Source organism: Puma concolor, chromosome A1 (assembly GCF_028749965.1).
Source record: "Puma concolor isolate L17-30 chromosome A1, mPumCon1.1.hap2, whole genome shotgun sequence".
In the NCBI taxonomy this organism is placed as follows: domain Eukaryota; kingdom Metazoa; phylum Chordata; class Mammalia; order Carnivora; family Felidae; genus Puma; species Puma concolor.
Genome location: NC_141667.1, coordinates 227,073,011 through 227,097,270, shown reverse-complemented (window position 1 = coordinate 227,097,270; position 24,260 = coordinate 227,073,011). Strand labels below are relative to the sequence as shown.

Genomic DNA, 24,260 nt, shown 5'->3' with positions numbered 1-24,260 from the left:
GATACAAAGTGAGATGAAATCTATTTAGCAAAAACACAGACTAGGTGTTATTTATGGATTTGGACTCAGATAATAAATTAACGAGTGCTAATATTTAAAAATATTGTATTTGTTGGGCTGCCTGGGTGGCTTAGTCAGTTGAGCAGCCGACTCTTGGTTTCGGCTCAGGTCATGATCCCAGGGTCATGGCATGGAGCCCCATGTCAGCCTCCGCACTGAGCATGGAAGCTTGCTTAAGATTCTCTCTCGCTCTCCCTCTGGCCCTCCCTTGCTAACAGACTCTCTCTCTCAAAATAAATAAATATTTTTTAAAAAGTATCAAGGAGATAAAATTTCTATTAAAGGCTCTAGGGATCAAAATAAAATGTCTTTGGGGAACCTGGGTGGCTCAGTCAGGTGAGAGTCCAACTTCAGCTCAGGTCATAATCTCATGGTTCATGAGTTTGAGCCCCACATCGGGCTCTGTGCTGACAGCTCAGAGCCTGGAGCCTGGTTTGGATTCTGTGTCTCCTTCTCTCTCTGCCCCTCCCTTGCTTCTGCTCTGTCTCTCTCAAAAATAAACATACATTAAAAACATTTTTTTTAAATAAAAATAAATAGGGGTGCCTGGGTAGCTCTGTCGGTTGAGCACCCAACTTCAGCTCAGGTCATGATCTCAGCCCCGCATCAGGCTCTGTGCTGACAGCTGGGAGCCTGGAGCCTGCTTCTGATTCTTTGTCTCCCTCTCTCTCTCTCTGCCCCTCTTCTGCTTGCACTCTGTCTCTCAAAATAAACATTAAAGGGGCACCTGGGTGGCTCAGTCGGTTGAGTGTCCGACTTTGGTTCAGTTCATGATCTCGCAGTTTGTGAGTTCAAGTCCCACGTCGGGCTCTGGGCTGACAGCTCTGAGCCTGGAGCCTGCTTCGGATTCTGTCTCCCTCTCTCTCTCTGCCCCTCCCACGCTCACACTCTGTCTCTCTCCCTCTCAAAAATAAGTAAACATTAAAAAAAAATTTAAAAATACATAAACATTAAAAAAAATTAAATAAATAACAACAACACAAAATGTCTTTCTTTTGAAAGTTGTTCCTTATCAGGAAAAATAAAACTCTTTCTATTCTTCTATGGGTGTAAGTAAAGAATAATAATCAATGAAAAAGAGCAATGTAAGAAAGAAAACAAGATAAAGGCAAGGTTAAAGGCATCAAATTAAAAACTGGCAAAGTCTTTTCCTACTGTAAGCCACATTTATCTGATGTGTCTTGTGGCTCGGTGTGTGGGTATCACAGCTCCTGCTCCCCAGCAAATTCTTCATGTTCAAGACTCTAACTCCCAGTCCTAAACATGGTATCTCACATAGAGTGAATGCTTAATAAAAAAATTGCTGAATAAACACATGAATATGAGTTATAATAAATCATATGTCCTTTTTTGAATGCAATGCTGATACATAATTTTTTCTGACATCACTGTTTCTCACTCTGTATGGGCAGAACCGTGTCCCCCTAAAATTTACATGTGGAAACCCTAACCCTGTATGGACTTAATTGTGTCCCCCTAAAATTCACATGTGGCAGCCCTACCCCATATTGTGACCACATTTGGAGATAGGGCCGATAGAAAGGTAATTAAGTTTCAACGTGGTGATAAAGATGAAGCTGTAATCTAAGCAGAGAGTCTCACAAGAGGGAGAGACAACAGGAGTGCACACACAGAGAAAAGGCCATGTGAGGACACCGGGAGAAGGTGGCCATCTGCAAGCCAAGGAGAAGGCCTCAGGAGAAACCAAACCTCCCAGCACCTTGATCTCAGACTTGCAGCCTCCTGAACAGTGAGAGAAGGAGTTTCCGTTGTTTAAGCCACCCAGCCTGTGGGACTTTGTTATGGCAGCCACAGCAAACTAACACACGTGCCAAATTCCCTCTGAGGGTCTTTGTACCTGCTGGTTCCTCTGCCTAGAGCTCTTTCCAGACAGCCATGGGGTTTACTGTCTCTTTATTCAGATCTCTGTTCACATGTCACCTGATCAGAAGTCTTCCCAGACTGCCCTGTAAAGGGTGGGTTCTCCTTTGACTCTTTCACCTCTTACCCTGCTTTAGATTTTCTTCTTAGCATTTATCACTCGTTCTTATTATATATTTATCTCTTTGTTTTTCTTTCCCCCAATAGGAAATAAAGTCTTTGATGGGAAGAACTTTGCCGATTCTATATTACTCTGCTATCCTTGTTCCTGTAACCGCTCCTGGCACCAAGTAGCAGCTCAGTAATGTTGAATGAATTTTTTAAATGCATAATTTCAGATTGATGAAGGAAAAAATAACATCCTCATAAAGTTAAAAAATATATATTTGTGATACTGCAAAAAAGCATTCTAAGTTTTACCACAAGGCATTCTAAGCACTATAGGAAGATCAGGCAGCAGGCAGCAGAAAGTTACGGCCTGAGGCTGCTAGAGAACGCAGGGTGATGAGAGGTGAGGGGCCCCCAATAGAACCTTAGCGAGTCCTGTTCTCACAGAGCACAGAGGTACCCTAAAATTCTGGTTACAGCATGGCAATGGGCAGCTCTATCATGTCTCTAAATATCCCTGGCTAATTCTGGCCAGAGAGACCTTGGATCTAGACTACAGATGGTTTCTTAACTGACTGAGGCAGGGATGAGAAGACCTGTAGACGTGGCTTCTGGGTGGGTGACCCCCTCTGGGAGTGGATTCAGAGTGAAGTCACTGCCATACCCTGTCACGTTAGGCATCACCAAGATGCTCATGGTCTTGGGAACCAAATGTGCTCCAGAGGGATGAGCTTGGGCCCTTGTGCAAGAGCAAAATGTCACTTTTTTTTTTTTTTTTTTAGTTTATTTATTTATTTTGAGAGAGAGAGCACAAGACGGGGAGGAGCAGAGGGAAAGGGAGAAGAATCCCAAGCAGGCTACATGACTCTGAGATCATGACCTGAGCCGAAATCAAGAATTGGACACTTAACCAACTGAGCCACCCAGGAGCCCCCAAATGTCACTGTTCTAAATATAGAGTGTAATATGGAATTTTAAAAGTTGGTAGGATTGATCCACAGCCACTATTAGGAAAAAAAAACCAGGAAGTAAATTGAAAATTTTGTGAGAACAGGAATCTATGTCTTTCTTGGGTACTGTCACATTTGCAATACCTAAGATCATTCCTGGCACATATTAGGTGCCTGATAAATGTTTGCTGAAAAGCCACAGAATGAATACACAAAAAGGAAAGGACAATAAAACTGTATAGCTTTATGTAGTTCTGATTCTCAGCAAAGAGCCTCTCCATGAATCCAAACTCTGCTTACTTATAGTTGAACCATAGGAAAGGTCTGACAGGTTGTTAGAGAGAAAATAGCAATCATTATTTGACTTTTATTCTAAATGTGTCCTAAAGGGGTGCCTTGCTGGCTCAGTCAGTATAGCATGTTGATCTTAGGTTTGTGAGTTCAAGCCCCACATTGGGTACAGAGACTACTTTAAATAAATAAATAAGTTCTAAAAACTACTTATACAGATGCCCAACAAAAATAAATATCAGGTTAATTTTTAAAAATCAGATATAAAAATGTAAACCAAAGTGTTTGGTACTATTTATTATTTTGTTCCTAACAACTACAACAAAATAATCAATTTATAAATTGCGACTAAACTTATCATGGCAAGGTATAAGAATAGATTCATCTAAGCTTTAAAAAGTTCTACATACAGATTAAACAAATCAAAGACAGTAGTAGAAGCCAGATTTGAGGCTAATTTATAGGCACCATGGAAATCAGAATTTTGGGGGGGATTTATGCCTATTTTATTTCTGAAAACCAGTAGTATCAGCAAAATAATTCCTTAACAGTTTATTTATTTTGAGAGAGAGGGAGAGAGAGGGTGTGCACATGTGTGGGAGGGGCAGAGAGAGAGGGAAAGAGAGAGAATACCAATAGGCTCCACACTGTCAGTATGGAGCCCAGTAAGGGGCTCGAACTCACTAACCATGAGATCATGACCTGAGTCAACATCAAAAGCAGATGTTTAACTGACTGAGTCAATGAGGTGCCCCCCAGCAAAATAATTCCTATTTAATATATATATTTAATATATATACAGAAATAATGGACTTCAACTCTTAAATTACAAGATTTTTCCCAAAGATAACATGCAGTATACATTTTCCCCCCAAAGGAACATAACAATGTTCAGGAAAAGAAGTGGTATGCAATTTTGATTGTATATAACTCAGGTTCTCTTCCCAAAAGTGTAATTTCAAAGTGAAAAATGAATAGGCCCTATATAGTTTATAGGAAAAAAAATGATTAAGTCTTTTTGATTAATGACTTAAAATTTAAACAAATATGCTTAAATCAGTTCTATCCTGAAATACTCTTAGAATACATTACTACAGATTATTAATTCACTCTTATGTGTTGGAATTTCCATTTTACTCATTGCACAGAAAGCATTGCTGTTGTTGAACTGACAGATGGTTGGTTAATCCTGAACAGATTAAAGTTTATTAACATTAGCAGGAAGGCAGAGCATTGCACTCTGTGTGTTGCGTATATTTGGAGAACACACCTGGCTCTGTTCCTCCTAGCTTCAGAAGCTTCCCTCCTTTATTTCTCTCTATGGTTTTCAATTATCATGGAGTGTTTCTCCCTATTGCCTTGATCTTTGCTTGAAATCAATAGAGATCTTAATCAGGATTTGACAAGTTTTCATATTGGCTATTCCTCTTGACTTACCAACAAAACTATTTTTTTCTGTATTCATTTAGTAAAAGGATCAGAAGCTAGCTTTTTACAAAACAAAGACAACTTAAAAATGGTTCATCTGGGGCGCCTGGGTGGCTCGGTCGTTAAGCGTCCGACTTCGGCTGAAGTCATGATCTCATGGTCCGTGAGTTCGAGCCCCACATTGGGCTCTGTGCTGACAGCTCGGAGCCTGGAGCCTGCTTCAGATTTTGTGTCTCCCTCTCTCTGACCCTCCCCATTCATACTCTGTCTCTCTCTGTCTCAAAAATAAAATAAACGTTAAAAAAAAAAATTAAAAAAAATGGTTCAACTCTAGTGGGATAACATACTACCTGTGGATTCAAAGCCAGCAAACAGAAACAAAGAAAGTATTATTTTCATCACCTCAGAAATTGTTCACAGTATTCTCTCATTTTCAAATCCCATTTATAAAGTACACATGACTTCATCACTGTTTATCTGAACTTGTTTTCATTAATTGGGTAAATAAGTTTCTGGATTATCTCCCCAAATAATTGGCACAGCAGCACACTGTTAGACTGATCTCTTTAGCTTACCAGCTTCCTTTCTCTCCCTGTAGCCTGAATTACAAACTCTCTGTTTCTCTTCTTTTTAGCAACTGTTCCTGCCATCTTCAGTAAAAATTTATAATTTGTTCTAAATGAATTCTCTTGGATTTGAAATCCAAAGAAACTCATAACTGTAGCTATATATCTTCTACATTCATTGTAATTATAAAGATTTCTGCCAGAAAAGTTCTACCCGAAAAACTTATCACGTTAACAATGTTCCTAATGTATCCCTAGCACATCTCTAGAATTCTTAATCACTATAGTGTTCTTGCTTTATCAAGTAAGTTAATATATGAGGGGAATCACTATGGAATCTATCAAAAAGCAACCCTTCAATCAAGGAAACTCATAATAAAAATTATTTGTTTACAGTAACCTCAAGAAGCAGAACTGTGAACACAATGCTGCATACATCAACTACATATGTTCTGGAAAGCAGAAGTGCATTCTAAGTGTCTCCTCAGTCAGGAAGAAACAAACAAAAATATAGATCCCAATGAGGACAGGTCTTGGGTGCTGATGAAGTATTGGTGGAGGGATGAAGATTTCACAAACACTGGGATCAGTCTGACAGGTGAATTTTGTTTTTAAGTTTATTTATTTATTTTGAGAGAGAGAGAGAGAAAGTACAAGCCAGAGATGGGCAGAGAGAGAGGGATAGAGAGAATCTGAAGCAGGCTCTGCACTGTCAGTGCGGAGCCTGAAGTGGAGCTCCAGCTCACAAATGGTGAGACCGTGACCTGAGTGGAAATCAAGAGTTGGCCACTTAACCAAATGAGCCACCCAAGTGCCCCAGAAAGGTGAATTCTTAAATTAGGGAAGGAGAGTATGGATTTGCTCACAAAATTCAACATACAACTTAAGTAACAAAAATGAAGCTTAAGCTTCAATTTATATTAACTGTTATACAAGGCCAGCATCCAGCAAACCTAAGTATACTTACATCTATAAAATTAAATGGTGAATATTTGATTAGTTCACCAGATTAACAGAATCCAACTTGATCTTTCAGTTTGTTCTGGTTCTATCTCTAGACAATTGTCTGACCAGGGAAAAGCATAAGCATTTCATTTTGACAAGGAACATGTAATTTCTGGATAAACTCTCCTTGTTCATTTATAAATGGGTCTTCTTTATGAACTGCACGAACTCAATGTCTCTCAAAGAACCTACAATGAATACATGCTTTCATATCATTAATTATCGGTGCACTTTACCCCAAATTATGAAATGTAAGGATAATTTATAGAAGAAGTATAAGAATAACTTAGGAGGAAGTTAGTCAAGAAAAACACTCACATTTGCATACTGTAGAATGAAACTGTCCATGATGTCTATTAATGCACTATGACTGTTCCCAACCACTAAATATTTTATCCTGCCTTGACCAATAGCTACATGTGACTATGTAAATTAAATTAAAAATGCAGTTCTTCAGTTGCATTGGCATATCAAATGCTCAATAGCTACATCTGGCCACTGATCACTATACTGGACAGTGCAGATACAGAACATTTCTATCATTGCAGAGTTTTATTGGACAGTACTGTTGGTATGATCCTGTAACGTGCCATGATAATTTCTCTCTTTAATAATGACTTCTTTTTTTATTGAGAAAAGAGAAGTCTGAACCCAAGTGTCCTCACCTATATAGGTCAGGGTTTAATGACATGACCTCCAAGTATTCTTCTAGCTTGCCAGGTCTAAGAATATTTTTCAACGAGTGCCAAATTCTGAATTTACTAAAATTAAGAGAAAAAAAAACCCATACAGCCTTGTGAAAGCAATTTAAAGCAATGAATGTGTTTCTCCTCTTGTACACTTACATTATCTGTAGGCTCAGGGATTTAGGAATTCATCAAGGGAAAAGATATGACCACACGGTGGCAATAGCACACAATGAGCTCCATTTGAGAGGTTTGCATGTGGAAGGGAGAGGGGTGGATGGGAAAGTCTCTCCAACTACGAAACCTTCAGTGGCTTGGGGCCACCACCCAAAAGAGGAAGAAAGCAAGGGAACTCCAGGGGGAAAGAGGAATCAGAGATGGGAGGTTACATGTCTAGGTGATGTTACTCTGCAACATAAGGGTCAGATAGATGGAAGGACAGCAGTGACAAGGGCCTTTTATAATCCTAGGGTTTGTTTAGCTAAGGCTCTTCATATACAGAACACAATGCACTTCAGATGGATACAGTGGTTTTGACTGCTGACTAGAGAAAAGGTTCATCAATGATAATAAAACAATTTTGGCAATATGAACAAATAACTAAGCTGCCTCATTTAGTCAGAAAATATATCAAATGCCTAAAACAGAACACATATACATACATGCAGACAACTTTATGACTCATTGTTGCTATAGGAAAAGTTATATGAATTTGAGATTTCTTCTATCCAGATAGAATTTTCACAAGTGAGGACTATATAAATTCTTTAGGCTAAATAGTTCTGATTGTAATCAAAATGGTATAATAGTTCTACGGCAAAGTTTGGATTTTTTCTTTTTTGTCTTTAGCATGGAAAATTTTGTTTTTCTAACAATCTAAGTTTGTAATTTTTTTAAGTTTTTACTTATTTTGAGAGAGAGAGTGCACACACACCTGCATACATGAGCAGGGGAGGGACAGAGAGATAGAGGGAGAGAGAGAATTCCAAGCAGGCTCCACAGGGTCAGCACAGAGCCCAATGCAGGGCTTGAACTCATGAACTGTAAGGTTCATGATCTGAAACCAAGAGCTGGAAGCTCAACCAACTGAGCCACCCAGGTGCGCTGCTAAGAATCTAAGTTTAGAAAGGGAGCTAATGTCATTTGCTGTGACTACGGTTGATACTACCATAGATGAGCAATAAAAGGACTGAGGCAGTGCAAAACAAATTTTACAAATATTCTGTGATTTACTGACAATAGGATTGAATGAACAAAAATATTAATAGGCAGATAATATTAATGGCTGCTGACGTTAACACAGAATGAGCCTGTCCTCAGATACAGTATTTAGACAATAAGACACAGGCAGCTGACATGGAAATTCTATAACACTTTCAAATTAGGGACTGAGATAATTAGAGACAAATGTGAAACACAGGAAAACTATTTTACGGAATCTACTGTGTCACAAAATTGATGGTGCAATAATTGATTTGCAAAGAAAAACTGGTACAAATAGGATTATTAATGGAAAGGATATAACCAGTAAATGACAGTTAATTTTAAGGATGCAATGACTTCATATTAACTTGAGTTGTGAAATGAATTTTAGACCTATGAAAGATTGTGTAAAATCCAAGTTCTTGACTTCCTCTAATAAGAGATTTTCAGCAAAGATCTGGCAACTCAAAACTTTAAAAAATTATTTAAACTACAATGGCTCCATCATCCCATTGAAACTTATTTTTCCCTTGGTGTAGAATTTTGGAGAGGCTACTCCCTGAGAACTCAACTCTGCAGTCAGAGGTATCTGATTTTTTTTTTTTTTTAATTTTTTTTCAACTTTTTTTTTTTTTTTTATTTATTTTGGGACAGAGAGAGACAGAGCATGAACAGGGGAGGGGCAGAGAGAGAGGGAGACACAGAATCGGAAACAGGCTTCAGGCTCCGAGCCATCAGCCCAGAGCCCCACGCGGGGCTCGAACTCACGGACCGCGAGATCGTGACCTGGCTGAAGTCGGACGCTTAACGACTGCGCCACCCAGGCGCCCCGGATTTTAATTGTGTACCTCTAGTTGAGCACATTATTAGGGACTGGGTCTTGGTAACTAAAGTCACTAGAACCTTCTTCCTCTTACCCAAGTTCTTGGGAGGTTGATTTCTTCATGAGATAGTTACTGTGGAGTCTGTCCCAGAGCCAGTAGAGACATACTTATGGGCTATTTTTGGACATCACAGTTTATTGCTCTCCTTTGGAAGGTACTGGATAAACACAGCTGAAAATTCTTGTTCTTTGGGCTCCCCCTTTCTAGGATATATGTAGACTATACCATCTGCCCTGCCATTTTTTTTTTTTTTTTTTTTTTTACTTTAATCATCTTTATTGTCAGATCTGGATGCTGCTTCCAAATCTCTACAGCATGTTTTATTCCTTTTCTCTAAGCTCCAAACGCTCCCTGTTTATATATCTATGTCCCCCACGGTGAAATAAACACTAATTATGCTTCACCATAACTACCTGTTTACCATCTCTCTGCCTGGAACAAAAAGCTCTTTGAGGGCAGGTATCATTTTTAATTGCTGTTCCATACCCAGTTACTGCCTGGTATAAAATGGATGCTCAAAAAATATTTGTAAAAGGAGTGAATGAATAGTAGACTTTGGCTAGTCTGGTGTATCCAAACTATTTTCCTTCAGAGAAAGCAACTTCACAAATTTTAAGGAAAATTCACCTCACCTGTTATGTATGAAGGGCTCCACTCTGCACCATCCAAGGATGCCTGCTTTCTAAGGTTATACATTTTGGACTACTTCTCAAACTGGGCTTCCTTGACCCTTTGGTCATCTTCCCCGGAATGATGTGGGCTAAAAGGTCACAAATTGCCCACCAGCCCCAACATCTGTCCCTCACCTCACTATTATAGCCATATTGTGAAATTAAATCTATCATGGCAAAGGTGGGTCTATGAATAGGCAACATATGTCTCTGAAAGGACATCTGTCCTTAAAAAAAAAAAAAAAAGGCTCTTCTACTTTTTCATATATTTTTCAGCCCTATGCAGAAAATCAACTTGATTTCATACAAATTAATGAAAACTGAAATGTTTGAACAGGAGGTTAATTACTAGCTACCATGAGCAAATGTAATAGAAGTAATAACAGCTTCTGGAATGCAAGGTAATTGCTGACAAACAGAAAAGATTGTAATTTGGAGGGGAGAGGAATTGATTTTAAAAGGACTGTTGGGTTTCCAAAATTCCTAGTGAAGAATTCAGCTGTCATCCTTATTATGGAAATTAATCCTATGTCAAAACTAGCTGAGTACTGAATACCAGGCAGAAATGCTGACCAGCTAATTTTTAAGCTAAGAAAAGTGTGGTATCAGTATGTAAGTTTCCCCAAGTCTTTTAGACATTAAAGATGTATTTACAGTTAAATGTACGGTTCACTTCTCAATATATTAACAAATATATAGTTCATGTAAAACATGCATTTAAAATTGACTTAACTTTGAATTCTAATTCTGATTTTGCTATAACAGCAAAATTGTAACTACGCAGCTCACAAAAACCATATAATTTGTGAGAAAGTCTGTTCTATTCTCTCTGCTCCTGTTTGTCTAAATTACAAGGCCAAGTTGTTTGTTTAAATTTTTAATGAAAATTGTGCTCTTATTTATCAGCTGTTTGTTTTTTATGCCATAAATCATTACTTGTTCAAATACTTACTGAAGATTTAGGTCAAGAAAGCCATAATATTGCACAAGTTATACAAATGTTTGGATTTATATGCCTACACATAAAAAATATATATAAATATCAGTTCATCTAAATTATTCCCCAATTCAAGATCTGACCAGAAGACTACCGTGATTTAATATGTAATTCTAAGCCAGCACAATAAAATCATAAGCCACGTGTCACTTCCCTTTGCCAAGTTTATCAAAGTGGAAAGAGAGGATGGTAAGATGTAATGATAATAATATTTCATATGTATTAAGGCAGAATTAGGCTGCAGCTACTCACATGAGAAAAGGTAGGGGGAAAGGATTATGAAAATAATTCGAGGATTCCACCTTGTTACAAGTTATTTTCTTTATCTAACGGCAGTTTTCAGACCCAGGACAGCTAAGAGACACTAGACACCTTAGTAGCCTGTCTTCTTGTCCTGACTAGATTAAGGTCACGGGTATACCCAACTTCAAAGAGCTGCCTCTGAAAGAGCCTAGCACTACCCTTTCCCTGCTCAAGCTCCAATCAGAAGAGAGGATCAAAACCACAGGCTGCCAGAACAAACACTGCACTGGCTCCTTTGTTTAGGAAGAAAGGCAAGGAGTGAGGTTTTTCGGTCAATTCTGTCTAAGAAACCAGAAGGGGCATACCTAAGGTCAGGTCACATGAGTGCAGGGAACTCTTGAATCTACCAAAGCAACCATCCTTCTAGGCAAGACTTGCTACCAACTACTCCCTCCCAGACAGAATTCATCCTATGAGGCCTTCAGTGTCCCCAGAAGTCACGACAGTGTCCCCAACAGGGCAGAAAGGCTCTTTTCCTCCACCAGGTAGAGGTACCTTGCAAAGTGGACCATTTGGTCTCTGCTTGCATCTGACTCGTCCATTGCCACAATCAAGAGGTTACCAGGGATCCTGCTTTGCCTTCATTTTCAAAGACACAGGAATTCCAGGGTTCGAGGGGATTGCTGCCTCCCAATGGAGAGTGGGTGATAAACGTGATTAAAACTAGTTTCATACTAAGTAAGGGCAGTTTCCGTGCTCCTTTTGCACTGATTTCCAAGATGCTTTCCAACTTCCTCCACAGCTGACTGGATAAAATGCTTTCGTAGGCACTTTCGGTAGAATACTTCAATTTTCCTATTAAAATAATACATACCCAGCTCGCTAATGAAAACCACTTAAAAGATTTTTTTTTTTTTTTTTGGTAAGATTAACCATCATTTCCATTCAAAATAAGGAGGAAGCCGTAATTAACCATTTCGTAAAGTGGTCATTTAAATGGCCTTTGGGGGTCTGCTTTAGAAATTTGGGACGCGTGTTTAAAATAAAAACAAAACAAGACGAAAGCAGTAACACTATGCAATATGTGTTTGAGTGTACACGCATTTTTATAAAATAATAATAAAGTTTAAGGTTATTTTACCTGTTTTGCCAGTCGCCAGTCACCTCTGCTGGGTGCCAGAGCTCCCCCGGTTCAAGGACCCTCTCCTCCCTTCCTGCGTGGCCAGGCCCCCTTCTCCCCATGTAAGGTCCTCTGCTTTCTCACTACCTGGCCATGGGCTTCCAGTTCAGGGATTTCTCTTCCCACGTGCCCAGGCCACCTGCCTAGCCCCCACTTCCGAGGCTCTCTCAACGTCCCAGGCCCCAGTGCTGCCACCTGTGTTCCTTCCTCTTCCTGGGCCGCTAGCTCGCTGTTCCTAGACCCGCTTCACGCAGTGCCTGCCGGAACCCGACTGGGAACACCTCTAAAGGGGACTGCGAACACCACTTGCGAACCTAAAACCCCAATCTCTCGCCCTGCCGGGTCTCATGCACCGGAACCGAGCCGGCCAGGTGCGGCCTCTGGTGCACAAGGATCCAAAATGACCGAAGGCAAGCCGCCACCATGGACTGGAGGCCCCGGCTGAAACCTGGGGCCAGCCCGCTGCTTCCCGGCCTCTCTCTGGGAGGAAGCGTAGGTGTGTGAGCCAGGGACTGGGAGCGAGCCGCGCCCTCGGGCGGGCGCGGTCAGGGCGCCGCAGCCTGCGCAGCCCCGAGGGCCCCGCGTCGCTCTCCCGAGACAAGGTTCTCAGGAGCGGGCCGGGGAAAAGACGTTAGCGGGAGGAGTTAGCGGCTGTTGGAAGAATGGGTTCACGGAAACAGTCCCTTCCAAAGCCCTGGCCATCGCGGCGTGGGCCGCCTTCCTCCCTCCCAGGCCGGGGGCGCTGGCCCGAAGGGGCGCGTGTGCAGACCGCGACCGCCTGCCCTAGCACGCCCGGGCAGGGCGGTGCTGGGGCAGCTGGGGACCACCGCCCGTTGGCCCCGCCAGGCTCTGAACGCCCAGGGGTCGCGGCGCGTCCGCCCGAAGAGTGTCAGGTGAGGAGGTCGTCATGGCGATGCGGCCCCACAGCGCGCACGCCCGCTGCGGTTGGCATGGAAGCGGCCCCCGCGGGGCCCGGGAGCGCCGCTGATTGGCCGATTCAACAGACGCGGGGGAGGGGGGGTTGAAAGTAATTAGCGCTGAGCGCCCCGGCCGCCGCCGCTGGGAGGCCAGCGCCCCCGCTGGAATCTATTAACACCTCTGTCCCTCCCGCCCCCGCCCCGCCCCCGCCCCGCCCCCTCTGGCGGCCCCTCATTCCCAATCCTCGTGTGCACTTGCTAATTGTTCGAGATTTATATAAAGATATAGAGCTGAGAAGAGCAAGGCCCTCTGTGGGTTCCAAGCAGGTTTTGGGGCCTTCTATCTGGTGGAAGGAGGGCCGCGGAGGAGAACCCTGCTTGTCATTTGGGAAGGGGACGTACTTTCCCGCAGTGATGTATCCTGGGTCTTTTGTTTGCAGGGAGGTGGGGGGTGGTGCGGGATAAGATAAGCATAGCAGTCGGGAAAGACTCGAAGATTCGAGCTTGTGGTTTCAGACTCCCGATTAACGTGGCGTTTAGTATCCTGGCTCGGAGGTTTGTCAGGATTAATCTCCTTCCAGCCGTCACACCAGGTCTTGGAAGAAAGCCTTGAGAGATTCAAATCACTGTTTTGGTTCACAGCAGCTTTGATCACTTCCATCGTGGCTCACGCTTTTCTTTTCAGCCCTAATAATTGTAGGGAAAATCATGTATCTTAGTGCTCTCCCTCCTAGATATTCACTGCATGCTTTGGAGCCCAAGGTGGAATAGGTTACTAACCGTTGGCTTGTCTGTTTCTCCTTCTCTAGCTGCACCCTGTGGAGACCGAGGGTATGCATTGCAGCGGCTCCAAAAGCGGAGTAGCCCTAGTTCCACTGTCTCGAGGTCCTGATGGCTGTCAGATGGTAACCAGAGCCCAGCTTGGCCAGGATCCCCCACAAAGAACAGTGCTAGGGGTGCTAACTGAGAATGGACAGTACAGGAGGTCCTGTGGCCAGGTAATGACTGAGAACTGCTGTGGAAGCTGGTTGTTGAGAAGGGCTATTACATCATGGTGGGAGGTGGGTTTTTCTTGCAGTTTTACCAACAAATACCCATGAGTATTCCAGCCCTGGAATCTGGACAATAGGGACATTGATTTTGTTAAAGATCACTTTGGTCCCCTTTCCAACCAGAAATAGTGAATTATTTTATTATTTTTCTAATATCAAGGAAATAGCTCTAGGAACTGTTTGAATCTTTTAAGTATACGTAAAGCCATTTAAGCACTGGGCTAAGAGGAAATATTGATGCACCAAAATAAATTATGGAACTGGGGTTCCTCCAGATCAGAGTGGTGTTCAGACTGACATAGGTTGTGCCTGAGGCAATCCTGAAAAATCTTTGCTGTGTTCATTGGAGATGGTGTTAGAGTCCGGATGGGATAAGGCTAGGCGAAATTACTTCAAAAAGTGTGCCCTGCCATCTGCATCCTACTGTATGACTTATGTGTCCCTGATCTCATGCAAGGTGAACTCCCCCCCACTCCCCCAACATGTGCAGTATACCTTATGCCCTCTTGCCTCTTCTAGGATGTCATTCCAGCAACTCCTCTTTCTCTCCTCAGTCTTGTCTACTCGGTTAAACTCAAGCATACAAATATACTGTAATTTTTTTCCATCTTAACCTTTCAACTTCACAGCTCTTTGTAGTGACTACCCATTTTATAGCAATAATTCTTGAGTTTGTCTATCCTGCTAGACTATAAACTCCAACAGGAGGAGGATTAGGATATCAAGTTCACTTGTTCTCTTTTGACTCAGTTCTTAGTCCTGTCCTTACTTGACTGATCTGGCAACATTTGACATAGTTGATTTTTCTTTATTTCTTGAGGTAATTTCTTCTCACTCCGCCTGGGGAACACCACTCTCTCCTTGTTGTCTACGTAGGTCATTGGCTGTTCAGCCCCAATATCCTGTTTCTTCTTTATCCAATCTCTAAAAGAATACTCAGGGCTTGGTATTTGATCTGAATCTGCAATGTACTCCCTAAGCAATCTCTCAAGCCTGTTAGTATTAAGTACCATCTATCTGTTGATGACGTATACTTTTATCTCTGGTCTGGACCTCTTAGCTATATTACAGGCTCACGTATTTAGTAGCCTACTTGACATCTTCTCTTGGACCATGTAATAGACATCTCAAATTTGTGCAAAACCAAACACTAACCCTAGCCCCAAATAACTGTTCCAAAAGTCTTCCTCATCTCAGTAAATGGAATATCCATCCTTCCTATTATTCAGCCCCAAAACCTTTGTCTTCTTTGACTCTTTTTCTCCCACCTCACATCAGATTTTCTGGGAAAATAATATTGGCTCCTTTTTAAAATGTCTGGAATCTCTTTACCTCTTAATCTTTACTGCTGTTAACACTGGTTCAGATCCCTCTTGTGTCTCACTGAGAATTTGCAACTTTCATAACTGGTCATCTTACTCATCTTACTTGTTCTCTGTACATATACACAGCCAGGGTGATTGTATTAAAACAAATCAGATGGGGGGCGCCTGGGTGGCGCAGTCGGTTAAGCGTCCGACTTCAGCCAGGTCACGATCTCGCGGTCCGGGAGTTCGAGCCCCGCGTCGGGCTCTGGGCTGATGGCTCGGAGCCTGGAGCCTGTTTCCGATTCTGTGTCTCCCTCTCTCTCTGCCCCTCCCCCGTTCATGCTGTGTCTCTCTCTGTCCCAAAAAAAATAAATAAAAAACGTTGAAAAAAAAAAAATTTAAAACAAATCAGATGATACCACTCCTCTGCCCAGTGGCTTCTCCAGTGGCTTCCCACCTCTGAGTAGCAGACAGTCTTAAATGGTCAGTGGTAAGGCCTACCTGATCTGGCTTCTCTTTTCTTTCTGACTTTGTGACCTACACTACTCTCTTTCTCACCCTGCCCTTTGCTGCTCTTTGCTCTTTGTCTGCTCTTTGCTGTGTCTCTAAGACATACTTGAACATCCAGGCATTTACCCATGCTGTTCCCTCTGCTCAGAATGCACTTCCCCCCTCTATTTGTGTGACTTACTCCCTTACCTCATTCATATCTTTGCTCAGCTCTGTCCTCTTCATTAGGACCTTCCATGATCACACTGTTTAAAATGGCAAGGACTCTCTTTTCGCTGTGTTCTTCTCCTCCAAAGCACTTAACACTATCCAGTGTAATAGATCTTGTCTTATCTTTCCCTACCCTCTGAGCTAGAATATGAACTCCATGAGGGCAAACCTTCTTGAACATTTTGTTCACTGCTAAATTCTGGGCACCTAGAATAGTGTCTGGTACATAGTAGATGATCAGTAAATATTTATTTAATGAATATATGTCTCATCCCACATACATATATCTTTGAGCAAAAGTCAAACTTGCTAGTAACGTGGAATCATGGTTCTAGTAACTTATGATTTTGGTCCTTTATATATTCCATTATTTCTTTTCTAGTACTATCTTAAGGAGTTTTTTTTTTTTCTTACTAGAAATAAGCCAGATATTTAATTTGCTAGATATAAGGGAAAGTTATGGAAAACACATACTAACTTGAAAGTAGCCTCTAAAGGAAACACCAAGATTAATTATAAACAATAAAATGTTAATACAGTAGCTAGACCTAACATTTTCATAAATATAACTCAGATTCATAAACCTTGCCCACCTACCCTGGTTCAGCTGCATTCAGGCCTTCCTGCATGACTCACGGTAACGTGCTTGTTCATGGAGGGTTTGTACACTGCAATACTACAGGGATAAAGAAAAGGGATTGAGAGATAGATTTCCCCGAGGTAATTACATTACATTATGTCATACAAAAGATTCTATGGCTTTGTAAGAGAAGTTAGTAGTATGAGTTTCTAAAATGATCATGTTTCTAAATAACAGGGTATAAAATGGGAACTTTAGAGGAGCTTACTGACTAAAAGCTATTTAAGGAGGAAGACTACAGGAACTCAGTGACTGTGTGTGAGAGCGTTGCTGGTACTTACGAAATCCCATAAGGCTACAAGTATGAAAGGCAATTAACAATCCCCTTCTCCCCTTGTAATACCTATTTCATTTTGGAGGAAAGCTATGCTTTCCCTTTTTTCTATAATCTTGAATCCCCTTTGATAAATACGTGAGGAAGATGACAAATTACAGGTAGCTCTTTTCCCAAATGTCAGATGTAGACAAAGATAAGGGAGAAGTCATACTTTCGAAGCTTCATTTTCTGAAATTAAATTGCAGACCTAGATATTTCAATTTAAGCCTCCTTTCATCTTCCCAGCCTCCTGGTTTGAGTCACACAGGCTTACATCACCTATACAATCTTTGGGGTGACCTCTGACAAAAAACTTAATTCTCTTCTAGGGGATTACAACAATCAGGTGTTTCTCTGGATCAGAAAATGTCTTCCCTCCAGCTGGAAAGAAAGTGCTCGCTGACTGCGGGGGCCAGGTGCCAGCCAAGCAAGGATTTGATATCTACATGGATGAGCCTGAGCAGGGGGACAGAGACAGCTGCACAGGGAGACAGGGGATGGCATTTGAGGATGTGTATGAGGTAGATACCAGCACACTCCAGTCAGACCTTCACTTCCTGCTGGATTTTAGCACAGGTAATCTGACTCACCTAAGGCCGATGGTACCCCGTGTTCATAATTGCCTACAGCATTCAATAGCATGTAACTAGCAGGAGAAATCCATGAGGTAATGACTTATTTTCACAACTGCCTGTGGAGGGTTAGTGGTTGGAATGAATTTTTAAATTCAATGTCTTACCTGATAATGTTGAACCCCCACAGTTTCCCCTATGCTGGTAGATTCATCTCTCCATTCCCAGTCTGAAGATGCATCAGATTTTGGTACAGATGTGATAAATGTGACTGAATATGCTGAAGAAATTCATCAGTACCTTAGAGAAGCTGAAGTGAGTTTTCCAAATTCTATTTCAATTTCCAGCACCCAAAACATTTAATAATAAGATAGTTATAAACTCTTGGCCATAACCATTAGTGAAGAGCATTCTTATGACATCTAAACATAGGAAGATCTATGAAAAATAACAGTTGTGAGGCGAGTAGCAATTACCTGGACTATTTCTCCATGATTCAGAGGGGTTGTACATTAAGTATTTCACTCTTAGTAATAAGCCATATTGCTATTTCCACCCCTCCTTTAAGTTATTTGTTATCTAATTGGATTACATACTTTTTTCCATAGTAAAGATTTCTTTGGCTCTTGATCAGTGTCTTCTTAACCTTTGCTCACGAGATTCTTTTTTGAAATAGCAACTGAGTGATCTTTATGATAGGGCAACGATTTAAGTGTCAAAATTCTTTTTCCACACAGATAAGACACAGGCCCAAAGCACACTACATGAGGAAGCAACCAGACATCACAGAAGGCATGCGAACAATTCTGGTGGACTGGCTGGTTGAGGTCGGCGAAGAGTATAAGCTTCGAGCAGAGACTCTCTACCTGGCCGTCAACTTCCTGGACAGGTTTCTTTCGTGCATGTCTGTTCTGAGAGGGAAATTGCAGCTCGTGGGAACGGCAGCTATTCTTCTGGCTTCGTAAGTGTTCTTTCAGCTTAATGTAAGACTGCAGCCTGTCAAAACGCTTGATTCTGTTTCCCTTTTATTGAGGAAATGCAGTGCTTTATAACTAAAGCTTACTCATACCTCCTTGATAAAGTATCATCATTTTTTGCAGTATTTACTGACAAACTGAATCTTAACACACTTTCACTCTTCAAATCGGGTATTTAAGATTTATAGCAACAAGGTCAGTATCATGACTGAGGCAGCCATCAGCTCAGATTCAAGATCCAATTTAACTTTTGCAGGGTGGTCTTTGGACTGCATTCTAATACAAAAATATTTTGGTTATATAAAAGATTTTGGTTATAGAAAAGCCATCTTCAGGATCTAGCAAATGGTAATAGCACAGTTTATTTGGTTACAATTTCAGCTTGTTCCTGTTACTATCAGTCATTCATAATAATAGCTCATTGTGTGCAAAAAAGAGCTGGCTTGTGGCTGAGCTGCCTTTAATTAAGTGACCTGTGGTGGATGGTAGTTTCTTCTATCTTTTTGTCTCAGATATTCTAGTTAATATGCCTAGAAACTTGCCAAAATTCCCCTACAGAAAGCAGAAACAAAAACAAAAGTTGGTAATAATGAAATTATATCATTATTTTATTCTTGGATACATAGCCTCACTTGCTAATTCATTAGGGAATTCTGAACATGATCTTTTTAAAGACCTAAGTTCTAAGGAATTTTTCTTCAACTATTGTGTTCAATATGACATTCTTTCCCACAAGATGAGTGAGTGAGGTCTCTAGAATTAAGACGAATTTATCTGTGTGTCTGTCATTCGGAATCTTTCAGCCTATCAGAGGCCAAAACCTAAAATCCTCAGTTAGAAATTGTTTCTGTTACTGTTCCTAGCGATAAGTACAACATTAATACTCATGTTCTGGTTCTGGCACCAAGCCCTAATATTTTCCAGGCCAGTACCATTTAGTGATACTTAAGTGGGTATCTGGATAAAAAGTAAAGAAGTCTGCGAGGGCCACACAAGAGGCGTGGTGGTGAGAATGCAGGTTCCAAGCTTTACTTCCAAAAACTCTCTACCTTTCACAGGAAATATGAAGAAATATATCCACCTGAAGTAGACGAGTTTGTCTATATAACTGATGACACTTACACAAAACGACAACTGTTAAGGATGGAACACCTGCTCCTGAAAGTCCTGACTTTTGATCTGACCGTGCCAACCACTAACCAGTTTCTCCTCCAGTACTTAAGGAGACAAGGAGTGTGCGTCAGGACTGAAAATTTGGCCAAGGTAGGCCACGTGACTTCCAGGAACTTGGGAGCCAAGGAGAGTAAAAAGTAGTCTTTCCTGATCATCCTTCAGTTCTTCCTTCTTTTTTAGTTCTTTGTCTTGGGCACAGAAAAACTCTTTAGGATTCAAGAGAGCTAATCTTAGGACCATGATTTGTGGTTCCAAGACATTATGGTTGATCACGTTTGGTAGGCATGGATTGTCTAATCACCCAACTCTTAAAGAAATTCAAGTTTGGAAGCTGTTCCCTTGTCGGATACAGACCACACGCGAGCAATACCTCTTCTTAGGTTTACAGAATGGGAACAAAGTAAATACGGTTTTTATTTGGCTCTAATCTTATCCTGACATATTAAGTGATGAAACATTATTTGGTCACCTGAGGTTATAGTACTTGAGTTGAAGGCACTGAAGTATTGATTTAGAAAACTTGCTTTCTAACCACGATACTATGAGCTAGTATATCCGGTATGTATATGCTATGCAAAAAGTAATATGGGTACGTGTAAGTTTCACAGTATGTTTCTTCTAATCTAACAAGTTCTCAGATGTACTGTTCTAGCCTCTGAACTGAATGCATTTGCCTGACAAATTAATAGCTTCAATATGGTTGTGTTTTTGCCATCGGCCAAAGACTCTTCCACACTAGTGGCCAGATCAGTGCTACTTTACCTGACTAGCATAAGTCTGTAGTACTAGTATAAGATAAGTTAATCTATCATATATAATGTGCAAGTGGACCAAATACTTGTATACTGACATTTACTACAACATAAATGTTATTCCGGTTATGGACAGACATAGCAATTATTAACTTGAATAATTAATAAAGTGAATAATTTTGAGCATCTGTTTTTGTCTGCTCATCATTAGATACAGGATGAACAGAGATAAGACAATTTTTTTCCCTTGACATTTCTAGGTTTACGTGTAACCTTAGTCACATTTCTAATTCCACTGGGATTTTCTCTCTTGTGCTTAGTATGTAGCAGAACTGAGTCTACTTGAAGCTGACCCATTCTTGAAATATCTTCCTTCATTGATAGCTGCAGCAGCATATTGCCTGGCAAACTATACTGTGAACAGGCACTTCTGGGTAAGATTCTACTTCTTTCTAGATGAGATTCAAGGCCTATGTAAAAATCTGTTCAGTAACTCCCAAGGCTTAGAGTGAGGGAGAGTTGGTTTAATAAGGAACTGGTTGTCTTGCCAGCAGATTCCAATATGCCACTGAGTCTTACAGGTCAGCCTTTATGACTTTGACTCAGTGACTTGGAGTAGAGATTGCAGGAAGTCAAGGAGATGGTGTTGGCATGCTTATTGAAAAGAAGCAGGCCTGGAAACCCCAATGCCCCCCTCATACAAGGTGAGCAAAAGTTGTTGAATTTTCCCCTCTGTGTAAAACAACCTGGATCCACTTAGGATGGTCAGAAGGTTGCAGCAAGTTTTCAAGGAAACAGGGCAGTTAGTATTGCCTGTCGGTCCAAGAAGAGGCAAGATTGAAAATGGATCCCTTGATTTGCTTCTGAAGGCTTCCTTTTGTGCTGAAAGAAGTGGCATGTCTACTTTTACTTTCTAGAATACTTATTTACTATCCTGCTTTTCACTAAGAATCTTTCATATTCTATGTAAATATGGTGTCTGGTAAGTAGAGGCTCTTTAGGGACCAGTAAAAATCCTGCTCATGAGGGAATAGGTCAAAGTAACTTGTCCCAAACCGAGCATTATAAATAATATAATATGAGCAAATTGAGAACTCTGACTGTTCTTCCTAATATTTTTTTTCTAAAGTCACTGAAGGAGGATTATGGTTTCTTTTGAGATGAATGTGGATACTTCCTAAGTGATCAATTTCCTTTATTTCACAGTTTTATCTTCAGCTTTCTGATAATCTTATGAAGTTATATGATGCAGTTTTTTCTTTTGTCTTGATTAGCCAGAAACCCTGGCTGCATTTACAGGCTATTCATTAAATGAAATTGTGCCTTGCCTGAGTGAGCTACATAAAGCATGCCTCGATATACCCCATCGACCTCAGCAAGCAATTAGGGAGAAGTATAAGGCTTCAAAGTAAGTTTCTGAGATTTTCTTATCTGGGCTTACTGATTTAAAGCTTTAATAGGTTATAGGAATGTCAGAATTAAAAATAGAACAAGTCGGATCTCTAGTACTAGGCTTGCATGTTAAATCAGGGGAAATCAGTTGAGAGAGGTCCAGATGTATAATTTGTCAGCTTGTAGTACATACAGTCGGACAGCTTTCTTCCTTTCTGTTGAAACTACTTCTGTTCAATTACTGTTGAAAGTTTTCTGTGGCCCAAGATTTTACAACACTGAAATCCTTTGGGTCTCATTTCAGGTACATGCATGTGTCTCTCGTGGAACCACCCGCAGTTCTCCCTCTGCAATAAGTTTCCTACTGAAGCACTTTCAGAACTTAATCTCCAGATCAACAGAATTCGTCTTAACTTTTATAGGTTTCTGCAGGTTGGATCAACTAGTGTTGCTACAATATAGATGACATATTTTTAAAAATGTAATTGTATTTAGGTTCTCTTAGACTTTGGTAGCTTGTACTGTCATCTAACATTTTTTAAAGAATAAACAAAGAACTTGCCTTATGATCACGAGTTAGACTTATTTACTAATTAGGATGGCTGATGTACTTGCCTGGAGTTTTAGTGGGGAGCATTCTAAATGTCCTCTCTATTTCAAGGGTTCTCCTAAGCTGGTTTCATAAATCTGGCCTGCTATTAGGATTAAGTGTTCTGAGAAATTCAGAGATTTTCATGTTTGGTAAATGGCTACCCCGAGGGTTTTTCCTTCCTGTCTCTTTACTTTTCACATAGCTCTCCATAAATGGGAAAAGGAAGGAACCCCAAGCTCAGGGATATAAACAGGCACTATCTGTTCCAGCTTCCCTCCTGGACCCTATGGAGTAAAGACAGTGAGTTGAGGACTGAGTGTGGTCAAGGTACCTCTGAAGGGTGATTTACGTTTAATTCTACTCCAGGGACGTGACACTCATTTTGTAGGTTATGTCAGTGTGTAGTTTTGATTTAGTCACCCATCAAGCATATATTTCAGCCTTAGAAGATGCTCAGAGAGATGGAAAAAGCAAATTTCACCACAGGGTGGGACTTCAGAACAATGAAGCTGACCCCTCATAGTTGTCCCTGGGGAGATGTCCGTGCTAAGCTCTGCCATAGCTCCAATTATCCTACAGTTCATACACAGTCCTATATGGCCCCTTGCAGCAGCACTCACATAGTATGCAAGGTGAGGAAGACTGCCAAAACATCCATTTGTTGCAACTTTGTTTTAAAGATTGGAAGGAAAATCAAGAGTACACTTGACCCGATGCAGGGTGGTGGTACTTACTGGGGACTGAATGTAACTTTTGTAAATGTCAAGCCAGGAGGCCGTGGGCACACATGAGCTTTCTGTGCTGTGTGCCCCGTCTCTAGACCTGTCCCCGGGCTCAGTCCCCATGGCTCTGTGGAGGCAAGAAGGACAGGAAACTTGTGTTTTCTAGATCCCTTTACATAGAGAAGATTAGACCCAGGTAAGTTTTGGTAAAATGGTAGTAGATGAAATTAACTCCAAATACTAAGTTTCAAGCTCTGATGAAATTATTAGTATAGAAATACAGCCGTATTTTCAAATTTTGTGAAGACTTTTTTGTTTTAAGTACCCACAAACTCTAAAAAGGTTTTAGCATTGCCTTTTTTTCCCTCTGCAGATAAACATTCTCAAGGTGTCTCCATTTCTGGTTCCACTGAAGAAATCAACACTTCCCTAAGTAGTCTGTGAATTATTTTCCATGAGTTTCACCAAGGGGATACAGGACCTATATCACTACCGAGTTTTCTGTTTTTATGTTCTATAATCCGCAGCTTGTAATGTCACATTCTTTTTCTTTAAAAAAAAGTTTTTTTAAATCTTTATTTATTTTTGAGAGAGAGAGTGTAAGCAGGGGAGCAGCAGAGACAGAGGGAGACACTGAATCGGAAGCAGGCTCCAGTCTCAGCTGTCAGCACAGAGCCCCACGCGGGGCTCGAACTCATGAACCGTGAGATCGTGACCTGAGCCTAAGTCAGACACTCAACTGACTGAGCCACCGGGGCGCCCCTGTCGTGTCACGTCCTGACTTATGTATGACTGGGCACCTTTCTGCTCACTGCATAGATGTGCTTACCTTCCAACTACCCTGTGGACTTGGCAGTGTAACAGACATGCACTATTAGGTGAGCCATAACATTGCCTTCTCCTGAGGAGGCAGTGGGGGAGGCTAATTCAGGCTAAGACTTTCGTGGTAGAAGTGCTGTGTTTGTCCCTTTCGGG

The 24,260-nt window shown here is 41.2% G+C and overlaps 2 protein-coding genes across 6 annotated transcripts in view; one reads left to right on the top strand and one right to left on the bottom strand.

Annotated features, from left to right (window-relative positions):
• The window catches only part of SPART (spartin), a 90,257-nt gene extending 77,766 nt beyond the window's left edge, over window positions 1-12,491 (bottom strand). Inside the window, exon 1 of the mRNA XM_086713468.1 lies at window positions 12,115-12,491. The gene's annotated coding sequence lies outside the window, so the exon portion shown is untranslated. The remainder of the gene's footprint in view (window positions 1-12,114) is intronic.
• Window positions 12,355-22,540, top strand: CCNA1 (cyclin A1). 5 transcript variants are annotated; one of them, XM_086713515.1, is made up of 9 exons: window positions 12,355-12,649; window positions 13,880-14,068; window positions 17,435-17,681; window positions 17,868-17,992; window positions 18,415-18,638; window positions 19,713-19,917; window positions 20,900-21,013; window positions 21,854-21,987; window positions 22,276-22,540. In XM_086713515.1, exons 2-9 carry the CDS (start codon window positions 13,904-13,906, stop codon window positions 22,325-22,327), a joined length of 1,266 nt encoding a protein of 421 aa, XP_086569641.1. In that variant the 5' UTR covers window positions 12,355-12,649; window positions 13,880-13,903; the 3' UTR covers window positions 22,328-22,540. The 5 variants fall into 5 exon arrangements, with proteins under 5 accessions (XP_086569641.1, XP_086569623.1, XP_025780077.1 ...); XM_025924292.2 differs by lacking the exon at window positions 12,355-12,649 and adding an exon at window positions 12,825-13,046; XM_086713507.1 differs by lacking the exon at window positions 12,355-12,649 and adding an exon at window positions 13,282-13,382.
• The last annotated feature ends 1,720 nt before the right edge of the window (window positions 22,541-24,260 follow it).

What these genes read in the sequence shown, in the direction of transcription:
- CCNA1 (XM_086713497.1), top strand. Translation starts at nt 12,816, where the DNA reads ATGGGTTCACGGAAACAGTCCCTTCCAAAGCCCTGGCCATCGCGGCGT. An exon ending in GGACTGAAAATTTGGCCAAG is followed by an intron (nt 19,918 to 21,853) that starts GTAGGCCACGTG and finishes TGTCTTGATTAG; the next exon opens with CCAGAAACCCTGGCTGCATT. An exon ending in GAGAAGTATAAGGCTTCAAA is followed by an intron (nt 21,988 to 22,275) that starts GTAAGTTTCTGA and finishes GTCTCATTTCAG; the next exon opens with GTACATGCATGTGTCTCTCG.